The sequence below is a fragment of the Pelodiscus sinensis genome, chromosome 25 (assembly GCF_049634645.1).
Source record: "Pelodiscus sinensis isolate JC-2024 chromosome 25, ASM4963464v1, whole genome shotgun sequence".
In the NCBI taxonomy this organism is placed as follows: Eukaryota; Metazoa; Chordata; order Testudines; family Trionychidae; genus Pelodiscus; species Pelodiscus sinensis.
In genome coordinates this window covers 871,343-885,253 of record NC_134735.1, presented here as the reverse complement: position 1 = coordinate 885,253, position 13,911 = coordinate 871,343, and the positions used below count along the sequence as shown (strand labels likewise).

The window sequence follows — 13,911 nt, the reverse complement described above, 5'->3', positions numbered from 1 at the left end:
CTGTAGTCGTCTTTCATTTGGCACGTTGAACATAGGTGACTGCATCCTTGAGCACATTCTCCAGAACACAAATCTCCTTATAAACCAGATGTTCTACTTCACACGCCCCACAGTGAGCCAGACGATGAATGACACCTTGGCAACAGCCTGAATGTCCTTAGAACCTTCCTATGGAAATGGATGCGTCATGGCCAGACCCACTGATTAGGTACCGACAGGTTACAAGGACGGATGAGATGGGAACTTTAGTTTTCAGCTGAAACATTGCCAAGCGGAAATCCTGAGAGGTAAGTGGTTGAAATTCAGAACAAAAAATATCCCAGCTTAGGACCCCGATTCTATTTGTAACAAAATATTTGTTAAGCCTCAATGGTTGAAGTTGGTTTTTCAACAAAAATATTCATTTTTCATCATGTTCCAACTAAAACGTTTTCATGGGAAATTTGCAATTTTCTTTTTTAAAGTGTCAAAGTTTCTTTTTTTGGTAAAATGTTTTGGTATTTAATTGTTGAAGACCAACATTTTTAAAACACCAATCAACCCTTCTTCCCTTTTTCTATGGTTTCTATCAAAAGATATTTTCATAGGACATTTAAAAACTATCATTTTTAAAAGTTTCCTGTGGAAAAAAACTGGTACTTTTAAACTTGTTCTGGTCAACACTCCTGCAGAAAGGGTAAATATGCCTACCTACAGAAAGATAGAAGTTAAATGCAACTTGCCCTAGAGCAGGGGTGGCCAACTCGTTACAAGAAGCCAAAATAGTGGTGGATAAAGTGCAAAGAGGCGAGGGAAAAGTTGTTGAGCAAAAAAACCAAATACACACACACCAAAAATGCTGCCCCTTTAACAACTGCATGTGGCCCAAGCAGGCTTCCGTCGGCCATAGCGTCAGCTGCAATAAGCAGCGCCCAGATCAGACGAGGAAAAAAGATCAGAGCAGGGGAACGCAGAATAGCCGCAAGTGCAGGAACTGCAATTTTTCCTTTGAAGAGTCACATGCAAACCGCAGGTTGGCCACTCTTGCCCTAGAGGTTAGAAGGCCAATGGCAAAGCTGGGAATTGTATGCCCTTTCACTGGCACAACTGTCAAAGAATAAGTATTGCCAATATGTACACAACACAGCCTCTTGAATTTGTGTATGCACATATCCCACAAAAACATCACAATCTGCTTGGTAGTGAAAATATAGTTTTATTTTTAGCTGCCAGCAATACACTGGTGTATCTGAAAAGATGATCCAGAGAGTCAAAGACATAAGCATCCTACAATCAATTGTATTGACTCATTCGGTATTTCTACATGCCATGCTCTACTTCCAGATGTCCTGTTTTGGAAGTCTGCATCTCACCCCACTTCATCCCTTCCATGTATAAAAGGCAAGAATTAGTGGCTCAAGCAAAGTGGGCCTTCTTGAAATACTTTGTTCTGAAGAGTCTCATTTGACTTGTTCAAATCATTGTCTAAATGGCAGAGTGTACATATTTCTGTTCTCAGCCACCACGTTCCACATGTAGACAGACATCTATTGGTTTGGCTCAAATCATTCAGCTTTTCATGCATGTGTTCCTTTGATATGAAAAGCTTACTTGCTATTTGGGCATAGAAAGTCGGTTTCAGTTTCCATCTTATCCAAGAACTGCACACAACCCTTTTCCACCAGCTTAGACGTACCCATTCCAGAAAATTACCAGTTTTATTGGGGGGGGGGGGGGGGGGAGGGAGGAGGCATGGTCATTATGCAACTACACAGCTGCAAAAGTCCACATGGGACTTTGAGTACCAGAGAAAAACAGGCACAGAAAATGTTTGGAGTGCATGAAATCCTGTCAAGGGTTCAGAGGCATCCCGCTCAAACAGCTTTACACATACAGGCAGTCTTTTCCAGAAAGGAAAACTGTATAAAATACAAACTCGTGCATACTTTGTTCTCCAGCCAAAGAAGGAGGGAGCAAGGACAGGGAGTTTCTCATTAATAAGGGTTACCGTAAGTACTGGTGATTGGGGTCAGACTGAAATCCTCATCCCATTGAATGCATATTGCACAGGGACTACTAAACTTGCTACACACCGCCCTGCCCACACCCTGCAGTGCTGACCTTAAGGGATGGTAGAGGTGAAAGACATTAAGTCTCCACTAAGTTCTTGGCCTCTCTGCTGAGGATGCCAATAAGTGGGACAGCTCTAGGGATGCAGTTATCCATCCCCTGGGAAACCAAAAGAACAGCAGATCATTTCACGGAGGTCAGCAAGCGGCCCTCATATGGCATGTCCCCTTTCAGTTACTAACCAACCAGAGCCTCATTTCAATTGTGACTATCGGGGGGAAATCTCATTCTTTTAAATGCTGTCCAATCCCTGACACTCAATAGCTCATCATACCGGGGCAAGAAATTCATCAACTGGTGCCAAAGACAGCAGGATCTTCAACTTGGTTCCCAAGCTTTGAACATCAACCATTGCAATTACTTAGTGATAGCATATTATATGCAACATCCATGGTTTGAGAAGAAGCAGCTCCTAGTTATCAAAGGGAAATGACAAAGCATCTATGGTTTATACTAGATGACAAGCCTGATAATTTAACAAGTTAAGCACGTAGATGCATGCTTTTTTGATGGGCAGTTACCACAACCAAGTGTGCAAACTGGGTCACTGTGCATACAAATGGTTAATTATGATCATGTGAATGCTCAGTGACCCAGCATACATAACTGGGCACTGTGGGTTCTAAATTTGTTTAGAGATCAGGCCCAATTTTTTTAAACAAAACTCAAAAGGGCCATCCTGATCCAAGTTTAATATAGATTATTCATTTTAATTACTTCTGGGTTTGCCTTAGTCAAACTGATTTCTGTATTCCATTTTCAGTTGAGCATTTTAAGCCATATACAGCTGGTCCCTAACTTACAGCCACCTCGACTTACAATCATCCACACTTACGACCAAAGCGGTCGTAAATGAGGACTCCGAGTTACGAACGCGACCCGTGCTTATGAACAGCGCCGTCGCAATGTAACTCAATGGGTTCCGAGTTACGACCATTCCGAGTTACGGCCAAGCGTTTCGTCCATAACGCGTTCGTAACTCGGAGACCGGCTGTAAAGGCTAAAAGCATCCAACCAATAAACTTCCATTTTTACCCTCCATCTGTCATTAACAGCTAAACCAAACCAAGTTTTAATCCGACAAGCAATGAAATAATTCCTCTCTCTGGATGCAACAATAAACCCTACAACAGATTTTTACTGCTAGACAACATTTTATTCATGGTGTGACTGGGTCTTTAGGATACAGTGAGTATAAAAAGGCAACCACCCATTTTTAGCCAGGCTGTAGATTTTTCTTTCAGTTCCTGAACACTTCTGCAATAAATCATAGCAGGGTTTGATTTCAAATGTATTGATTGCTATTTTTGAAAAGCCAGGTAACAAAACTGAGACTTGCTATAATAATGGAATCCTAGACCTAAAAAGGCAAGACAAAAAGGCACCGCAAGCATTTTGGAAGTACTCTATGGGTTTCTTCAAGCTAACTTTATGGATATATGAAGTAGCAAAAGCAGGGTGCTTAGAAAGTCAGGCTGTTTTTCTTAAAGCTAGTTCTTGCCAAAATGTTAGTGCATAAAAGTGTGTTCGTGTGATTTTCATGTTATTGCCATAGGTTCAATATCAGAAAAGCAACCTACAAGGAATAGCACTTTTCAAACTTCTAAAATCAGTTATAAAAAAGTATCATTACAAAAAATATGCTAATGCTCTTTGGAGTAGGGTTTGATGGCCTCTAAGATAACCTAGTAATTTATGCTCTGCATCAAAACCTTGCCTTTTTATTTTAAACAAGAAAACTATTTCCTGGTTTAGAAATATTGGAAAATTGTTCTTTAAAAAATTGCAGTGCTATTCCTTAGAGTTGTTGTAGAAAACCAAAACTTCGAGTAGTGCAATGATTAAGGTTATGCAAAATTGCTGTCCAGGTAGGTAGACAAGTGACAGTCAGAGGATAAATTAATACATAGAAAGGCTGGCACTTCAGAGCATTACTTTTAAAAGAAAACAAGAGAGGGCTTTTCTTTTAGAAAAATGCATACTGTACGTTAAGGCAAATAGTCTCTTTTAAAGGTCACTTAAACATGCTTCAGAAAAAATCTTTAAAAAAAATTCTCAGCAAGATTTCTACTCTAGCTGCTGTGTTCAGTCTTATATTGCTACTCATTGCACTGCTAGCTAACATATACAGTAGCTACTTGTCAACTAGATCCCTAGCGTTTACATGTACATTGTTTATGACAGCAGTTTCCCTAAATAAGTGTTACTAAGACAACCTACACACAACAAAGGCTCCTTACTACCAAAAAGCAGCCACTTGCAGTTCTTGAACTGAACCAATGGTGGGTGTGTCTCGCTCTTCTGGTTTCTCCATGATGACCCATCAAAATGACCTTCTGCTAACTGTCTCTGGTGTGGGCCAAAGCTCCCTTCAGACAGCCCCATTTGCTTACACCCTAAACCGTTACCTGTGCTCATCGGGCTCCTTTAACTAAACACTTTCTCTGAGAGGCCCCTAACAAAATTCAGACCTAGATCCCAACTCTCTGAGTTTGGAGCATTCACACCTAGCGCTGGGGCAGGTGCATTTCTAGGAGAGACCCCCTGTTTGTAAACCAACATTTAACAGTATTTTTTTCCTTGTTGAAATAACATTGCCAAATAGTCTGCAAAAGGCTTTTTTGGTAATAAGATCCTTTGGTATTCAGCGGGGATAGACAAGCAGGTACAGACCAATATGCTGCAGAACTACTTTCCTCCTATGTGTAGACCTAAGAAGTAAAAAAATTCCAAAATACATAAATATTTCATGTACCATATACCAAGAGAATATTGTGGATCAATTAATGAAGTTCAATAGAGCATCTACATAGAAACGGACCAAATATTTGAAAGTTTAGCTATGCTTAATAGATAAAATAGTGGAGGAAAACGACCCTTTATGCTAGGGTGTGTAGGGTTACCCCAGTGCAACATTAACACAAACTGTATTAATGATAATCTTCATATGCTGCTAAAGATGATAAAGGAAAACAAGCTTTGTTACTCTTATTTTGCAAATTTACGTAATAACTGTACCTGCTCTATCCAACATAACATTGAATAACTGCAAATTCATGCAAAATAAATTGTTATTTTATATGCAAAAGAACAGTCTGTTAGGAAAAGCATTCTGTTATGAAATGTGAGAAGTCAACTCTTTTGCAAGTGCTGTTTAATTAGTGAGTCTCTTGGCGACATCGCTGTAAGCTATTTCAATCTCTTTGTCTCCAGGGCAAGTATTGGTGAATTCATCCCTGCTATAGGCATTGGTCAGGTATCTCCAAATCCCTGTCATATCTTTGGGAATATCAAAATTACGATATTTTTTGGCAACCACCTAAAACAAAAACAAAGACAACGACAATGACTTCATGTCCTTTACATTACACCAATTCTTGCATTCTGTGTCTCACTATCCTCATACAGTGTAAAGCCCACAGTGTAACATCCATAAAAGATCAAAATTGGTAGATCTTGCCCTTCTGGTATGTATATGGAGCTAGCAGTTCACTGTTTGCGTCACATTAATATGAACAACCTAGTACTACAAGTTAACTATTGCCGCAGCCAGGCATATATGTTTAATGTGGGCTCCATCTGCAGTGTGCAACTGCCTACAAGAGTGCAGGAGAAGGGGTAAAATTACTTCATTTTTGCAGAGATATCTCTCTGCCATCTCCCAGTTCTTTCAGAGGTGTCTAACTTGTCCTCTAGCCCTATTTTGCATTGTGTGATTTACTTGTATTCTCACTTTCTATACAGATAGAAAAAAACATGCTTAATGAAACCTGGAAAAACTAGAGTCATCTGGTTCTTCTTGGAAGTCTCATGATTTCCCTGTTTCTACACAGCATCAAAACCTGGCTTGACTTTGACGAGTCTTTTTTTTCTAATGATCTGTTATGTCTCACAGTAACTAAGGAAGGCACACAAGTTTCACAGGTATTTCAAGAATCTTTCATTGAATTATTATGCAATGCTGTTAATATTGTGATTACATTGAATAAGGACATGTATTCAGTTTTATTTACCAAGTTCATTGCAATGGGATGGGATCCAGGATCTTCCTTCACTTTTCTGATCTTGCAGTAGATTGTATCCACTGTAAGAAATGTAACTCAAATTATTCTAGTCCCACCCAAGAAAATCATCTACCTTGACAATGTGTAGTTTAGGCAGCAAGTTGCAGTCTGCTAATGTCATCTCATTGCCATCCAGAAACTTGCGGGTAGAAACTGCGATATCTTCCATGCTGTTCTCATCTATCTCATCAGGGAGCGGAGTGTTCAGGTACTCATCCAGCTTCTGCAGCGTTTTCAACAGGCTACGCTCCAAAGCTGCAGGAAAGGAACACAGTTTTAGGAGGAAACAAAGAGGAGGGAATGAAAACCACAACACAGACTGATAACGGTCTTTGAAGACTATTTGTATCTGTATCCGTACATGGAAGCACATCTGGTTCTTGCACCCTCTTCCTGATGCAAAAGAATTGGCTAAGCTTAGAACACCTCAGTAATGCACTGAAGAGGAATCACTTTATGAGAGACAATATGGTTCTTACAATTCAGGTTAAGAAAAGTATGAATTCAGGGCTCTTATATTAAGTGAAAAGCAACATGTCCCTGGCCTCTGTTTTTTCCCCCCACTTTCCTTATGGGCCATGCTGTCTAGACCTTTAATTGTTTTTTGCTCTCCTCTGAACTTCTTCCAATTTGTCCTCATCTTTCCTGAAGTCTAGTGCCCAGAACTAGGCACAGTACTCCAGCTGAAGTCAAAACAGCACAAAGAGTAGAATTATTTCTCAGCTCTTGCTTACACCACTCATTCTTTTACAGACCAGAATGACAGTTGCTTTCCTTGCAACAATATTTCATTGCTGACAGATTTGGTTTGAGAGCCACTATAACCCCCAGATTCTTTCCTGTAGTAGGACGAGGCTCTGAAACATAAGCCAATGTATCACAGTCCTAGTGTGATGCCTGGCAAACAATGGTCAAGACTCTGCTAATATAAAGCAAAATTACGCTGTGAGCAAGAGGCAGCCCTGCTCACAGAACGTGGCATGAGCAGGACGTCTAGTGCTCAGTACTAGGCGGGAAGCACATTTCAGAGGGATGGTAACTCCTCATTCAGAAACATCGTGGTACCAACCACTCCCTACAGATCACATGGACACATTGGCTCTGTCCAGGACAGAGTCCAGCATGACAGGTAGTGATGCTCCGATCGAACCACCAGGTGCAAGGTGATGGATGGTGGCTGGGTAATCAAAGGTTGGCACCCTGATATGTGAGGAGCAATGTGTCACTTGTCTGGACCTGTCTACGCAACACTGTCTGTGTGGCCTCTGGGGCAAAGCAGAATCCCACTGCTGACTGAGCCGAGTCCATTGTCAGGGTCCATATGCGTAGTGGCTCAGGAGAGTCTGCTGACAACTACTGGTTTCTTGTCTGATTCCTGTCTGACTGTGTGGTCTTTGGGAGCTCTCGGAATCTGCTGTCCTGGCTGCCTTGTGCAGAGCCTCAGCAGCATACGGGCGGAGGGGGAGAGACAAGCACACAGCCAAAGGGTTATTACTGAATGGAGTAGAAAATATCTGTCAGTACTCTCCTCCCCCCCCCCCCACCCCATGACTTCTGATCCACATGTTCCAGACAGTCATTTCCCATTTTGTATTTATGTAACTGCTTCAGCTTTCCCAAGTGTAGGACTTGGGGTTTGTTTTATTGAATGTCCTTCTAGTTAGCACAGGCCATCTTCGTTGGTTTGAATTCTAACCCTGTCCTCTGAAGTGTTTGCACCACCATCCACTTTGGAATTCTCTATGCCGGTTTCCATGATATTGACTAGAACCAGACCCATGCCCGATGCCTGTGGGACTCCCGTGTCCTTCCAGTTTGATTGTGAACCATGCATAGCTACTCTCCAACTCTGATTTTCCACCAGTTGTACCCTCACCATAGAGTAGGTTCCTCTCGGCTGTATTTCCCTAGTTTGTTTATGAGACGGCCATGTGAAACAGTATCAGAAGCCTCACTAAAAATCAAGAGACATCACTTCTACTACTTCCCCCCATCCACAAGACTTGTTGCCTTGTCTGACAGACCCAGACCTGTTGGCTGCTGTCATCTGGTCCATGATAACTATACTGGCCACTGGATGAATCATTTCCAATCCAGAGTGACCAGGGCAGGGGCTGCTCCAGAGCAATCAGGAATGTACTAGAACCAATTAAGTCAGGCAGACACCATAACACACCAGGAGCCAATTAAGAGCATGCTAGAAGCAATTAAGAGAGACCCGCTAATCAGAGCGCCTGCAACCTGCTAGGACTGCTTTAAAAGGCTCTCCTTCAAGGAGGGTGGTCGGGGTTATGAGCTATGGAAGAGCTAGGAGGATGTGTGAGAGCAGGTACCAGGATCAAGGTGTTGGGAAGAGCTGATCAAGGAAATGGACCATGGCAAGGCTATAGCTCTGATAATGGAGGAAAAACTACCTGTTGCCACTGCCATTAGGGACCCTGGGCTGGAACGTGGAGTAGAGGGCCCAGGTCCTCCCCACCCACAACCCTCCCCCATACCACCAGAGACAGTCCCTCAGAGGGGCGACGGACGAAGGAGGATTCTCACCCAAACCCACTGACTACCCTATATGAGGTGGCTCAGCAGGCTGTGGGTCACAGTGAGCCGTAGGCATGCCCTAGCCACCTCGAAGTGCAGAATCCCGGAGGCTAACTCAGAGCTTTGCCACACTTGTCAATGAGGATATTAAGGTGGTTTAATAACATGAGATGTTCCTAACAAACCCACGTTGTCGCATTTATCACCCTATTGTCTTTTAGGTGCTCACTAACTGCTTGATTATTTCCTCATCTTTCCAGGTACCAAAGTGAAGTTACTGGTCTAGAATTCCCTGGGTTGTGGTTATTCCTCTGTTTTTAGACAGAGGTACTCTATTGCACTTTTTCATCTGCCATAAGTTCTTGAAGAAAACAGAAAACGGCTCAGGCATCTCTTCAGCCAGTTCCGTAAGTATTCCAGGATGCATTTACTCCAATCCGGAGAACCTGAAGATAGTTATCTTGTCTAAATAATTCTTGCTTTTCTCCCCCATTTTAGCCTCAGACTATACATACCCCATTTACACTGACGGTTAGTATATTAATCAGTGTTTGGGCTTCCTGTGGGGTTGGGGGGCAGTTCTGTAGCTGCAAGCCAAGTCCCGGAAGTGCGCGGGCTGCTCTCCCCACTGCCCCAACAGCCGGCGTGGCACCTAAAACACCAATCCATCACACACGGGGGAGGGGGTGGGGATCCGGGACTGCGCTGGCTTCGGCTATTCAGGCGGCCCACGCTTCTATGGGGAGCGGAGGAGCAAGGCGCGCACTGTCCCAGCGGCTGGGGCTGACGCGGTCCGGGACACCCCCTCCCCCCACGCAGGAAGGCATCAGGCATGTGACGGACCAGCGTTTCAGGTACCGCGCCGCTGTTTGGGAGCAGCCCACACACTTCTTGGGCCTTGGTGTGCACCTGCAGGATTCCCAGGTATCTGTATCGGTCCCTGTCTCCCCTCCCCAACCCCCACAAGTAGTCTGCCCCAGCACCCACTGGCACCCTACCCCAGAATCCTGTCCCAGTACCCACAAGCCCAGTTGGGGCCACATTGGTGAGGTTTGAAGGGGTTGTGTTTTTGTATTTCACTTGTGTGGCCCTGACTGACTTTTCTGTGGGCCCGACAGTCTAGCCAGCTTTCTATCCATCTTACAGTCCAATTATTCAATCCATACTTAACTTGCTGGCAAGAATACTGTGGAAGACCGTATCAAAAGCTTTGCTAAAGTTGGCACTGGGGGGCTTTGGGAGGACCAGAAACAATTTAATTGCATATTCATCATTTGCTTAATGAATATACAAATATATGTTACTGGTCCTCCAAAAGCTTGTGAATGGGTTTACTGGTCCCCAGTATCAAAAAGATTGGGAACCACTACCCTAGCTAGTTTAATCTCTTTTTTGCCTTGGCCTCTCTCTCCATTCATTTGTGCTTTTTATATTCACCGTCAAATTTTGATTCTGCTTTCACTTTTTGGAGGACACGTCGAGTTTCAGGTCACTGAGGATCTCTTGGTTAAGCCAGGGTAGTCTCCATTGTTAAAGCCCGTTGCTTTTTCAAGAGTTATAACAAATGTAACAAATCAAAAACAGCAGAGGGCAGCATAGGCCATAAACTGACGCAAACCTAATTGCACAACACTGGTTATAGTGGAAGAATTTTATCTCTTTTCTAACTGCAAACACTACAGAACAGAGTAGAATCCTGCGTTTCATTTGCATTCTGCTGCAACTACCATTCAGGAATAGAATAAAGCTCCTCTGATGTTTCAAGGGCCCAATCCTGTGTTGCTAATTGGCTCGTCAATCTCAAAATGTTGAGTGTTACTGGAAAGCAGTAGCATTCCCCAATTCTTACTATTTACTCTTCACATGACCAGTGAAAGCTTTAAGCCTTTTTAAAAAAAGATGCAAACCAAAGGAGTGTGAATCAAAACCTTGGATCTGAACATCCTGAATGCTGGGGAAGTTGAAATAGAGTTTGTACTTCACTCAACACCAGTTCAAAAGCACTACGGTCTTTGCAAAATTTGGTACTGCATATTTATACAGATTACCTGAACAAGCTCTCCCCTTTCACCTTGCTAAAACTTCTGTACCTTTTAGTGGCAAGTTTCAAGTTTAGTCAACCAGCCGCTCTCCCCCTTTGTTTATAATGTTGATAAGCATTTTAAAGAAATGGAATTGCTCTGTTCTGGTTCATTACTCCTATACACTGACCTAGTATTGGAATGTTTCATGTATGAACATATTGGGTTAGTGGGGGGAAGAAGGGGCTGTAAGAAAACAAGTGGAAGAAAACAATGACTCAAGACAAGCCACTTCTCTACAAGCCCTTGAAGGTTAAGGGACAGTGCCATTGCAGGAAAAGCCTGGGAACCAGATGATCAAAAGGACCACAGCAGTCTGAACAGTCTCTGTCTCGGGAGAGGGGCGAGCTGGGGCAATCAGACAGAAGCTGCAGATGTGTGGTGCTACCTAGCTTCCGGTGAGATTTTTGACAAGGTAGAGACACGTTTAGACTTTTAAACTCCCTTTTGCTCTAAAACGTTATTCCTGCTGTTAAAAACAACAATACTTCAGTTTTAAGAAACTCGGTTATCAGAGCCTCCTACAGGGAACCAAAGATGCCAGAACTCAATACACTGGGTGCTGTAGTCCCGGGCCCTAACTAGCAACTGGAGAATTGTGGAATTCCACTCAAGATAGGCAAAGGCATTGGCCCAACACCCAAGTGACTGCACTGAGAGACTCCAAGGACACAGAGGTGCAGCTATCCCTGTAAAACGCCCCTCCCCTTCATGGGTTCAAAGTAAAAGTAATTTAAAACCAGTAACTTTGCTTGTTCAAAGTAGCTCCTTAGGCTCTTTGAAAAGATTTTAGCAATCTTAGTTACTTCCAGATATGTATGCTACCTTAGTTTCATGAAGTGCAGTGCAAACACCACATAGATTAGTCAGTGTCAACTATGTATGATGGTGACATTTCCTATGCTGCAGAGGACAGTTTAAAAGAATAAAACCCAAAGAGCAAACGTTCCTGGAGTTTTAAGAAACCTTGGGTGTCTTTCAGTTGCATGCTGCTGGAATATAGCATTGCCTGGCTAGGATTCTCTCGCGTTAGAAACGCCAAAATCCTTTTCCTGAATCCTGACTTAAATGACATTTTAAAGTAACAGCTAAGAGTCCGTAGACCTCCAACCAAATCCATCAGGGGATGCCACAGAGCAGAGTTGTTGGGAAGATTGCTTTCTTGAATACAGCTGCTATAATAGATCCCTGGGGCAGAAGGTTGCTTGGCAACCGGGAATTCTGATTTACCAATAAGTAATTCAGTCTAAGGTCTACATGTTGCAAACTGAACACCCCATTATGCCTTCAGCCCGGATTGGTTATGTCATTCTGAGGTCAGTGAGGGTAGATGGTTACTCTTGGCAGCAACAATGCAAGAGAGAAGAAAGGGCGAGTTTTACTCAAAATCCTGGCTGACCAGTAGTGAGCACTCCGACAGAGGACCAGATAGCTCAGTGGTGTGCAAAATACGACCCACGGGCCGGATCTGGATCTCCACAGCCCAGCGTGACCCTCAGGCAGGCTCCCTGGTGGCCGCAGCCACGCACACTGCTCAAAGTGGCCAGCTGCTGGGGCCAGCACATGCATGCCTGCACGGCGTGGCAGGTGCGCCCCTTGGGGGAGGGGACCAGGAAGGTTCCACGTGCTGTATGCCCCCGCAAGCACTTCCCTTGCCATGGCCACTGGGAGGCTGCAAGGACGATGCTGGGGGCAGCGACAGGGTGAGGAGACAACCCCTCCCCCCCAAAAGGCGTGTGCCATTCACACACACACTGGCTTTGAGCAGAGTGTCTGGCTGCATCAGCCGGGGAGCCTGCCTGAGGGTCCCGCTGAGCCACGGGCCAGGGGCTGCCTACATCTCCCAGCCAGAGCCTGCACTGGGCATGCACCCCCGCTCACGGCCCGTCCCCCTACCCCAGGTCTCACCCCCTTCCTGCACCCAAACTTGCTCCCTGGCCTCTCTCCTGCACCTCTGCCCCGGGTCAGAATTAGGGATGTATCGGTGCAGTCGATTAACTGATTAGCAAAAGCTGATAGATTAATGCTATGGCCGACATGCATTCTCCCCCCTACTTGCCAGTACATTTTTTAGCAGGCTGGCTCAGTCCTGGCGTGAAATGGGTCTGGGACCTACCCCTGCAGCAGCTCTGCATTTAGAATGTATTGGGAGCCAGGTGGGTAGACAGCCCAGTTCAGTTCTGGCTCACACTGGGTCGAGGAGCTCAGACCCACCCTAGACTAGAGTGACAGGCAGCTGGTCCGTGAGGGGAGCTGGTTTTTAAACTGGTTCCTCTCACAGACCAGCTCCCACCTGGCACCCCGCACTGTTGCCTCTGATACCGAGGCAGCAGCACGGAGTGGCAGGGGGTTCCTCAGGAATGAGGCCGGAGCGCACTGGCTGCTGGCCCCACCCCGTGGGACTATAGAATAGTCCACTAACTGATAAGAAGGGCTCGACAATTAGGGCAATCTATTCGCCCGTGGCAAGCAGATTTTAGCCCGGCACGGCGCCACGGCGCGGCGGGGCTCACTGCCGCTTGTCAAGCCCTGCCGATAAGAGTTCTTGAGCTCACTCAACTATTCAATTAACTGATATTTAACATCCCTCGTCAGAACCCTCCTCTTGAATCCAAACTCCATCCCAGACCAAGCATCCCATCCTGCACCTGAATCCCCTACTCAGAGCTCCCGCCTGTACCCAAGGTCCACCTCAGACCCCGTGCCTCCATTAATTACACAGAAAAATACCGGCCCTGACCACTTACCAAATTCTTGGAGTGCCTCCCCCCCCATCAAAAATTACAGCCCACCCCTGCAACAGCTTCTAGTCTAATAGTATGGACTGCAAAAATTACTCTACTATGCACTTTCAAATCTGGTCAGTCTTCTGGAACGAGCAACCATCCCAGTTATCAAGACAGTTCCTCAGAAGCTGCATGTTAACCAGGATTTGGGGTCTCTTGTAAAACACACACTCTTTGGATGTCAACCCCAATAAAGAGGGGCCAGATTATGTGCCGTAAGAGACATAATGAGCTGGTTTTATGCCATTACGCAACAAGTTTGAAACCATACCCTAAAAATTAACATCTGGTTTTTAGGGGTAAAATATATTTTTTTCAAGTGTATGTGACTGA

At 44.5% G+C, this 13,911-nt stretch overlaps 1 protein-coding gene across 1 annotated transcript in view; it reads right to left on the bottom strand.

Moving 5' to 3' along the window:
* Window positions 1-1,708: 1,708 nt before the first annotated feature.
* Window positions 1,709-13,911, bottom strand: part of CLIC4 (chloride intracellular channel 4) — a 76,690-nt gene continuing 64,487 nt past the window's right edge. The window contains exons 5-6 of the mRNA XM_075908838.1: window positions 6,247-6,428; window positions 1,709-5,428 (exon numbers count right to left, since the gene is read on the bottom strand). Coding sequence (XP_075764953.1) covers window positions 5,264-5,428; window positions 6,247-6,428 — 347 coding nt within the window. The 3' untranslated portion in view covers window positions 1,709-5,263. The remainder of the gene's footprint in view (window positions 5,429-6,246; window positions 6,429-13,911) is intronic.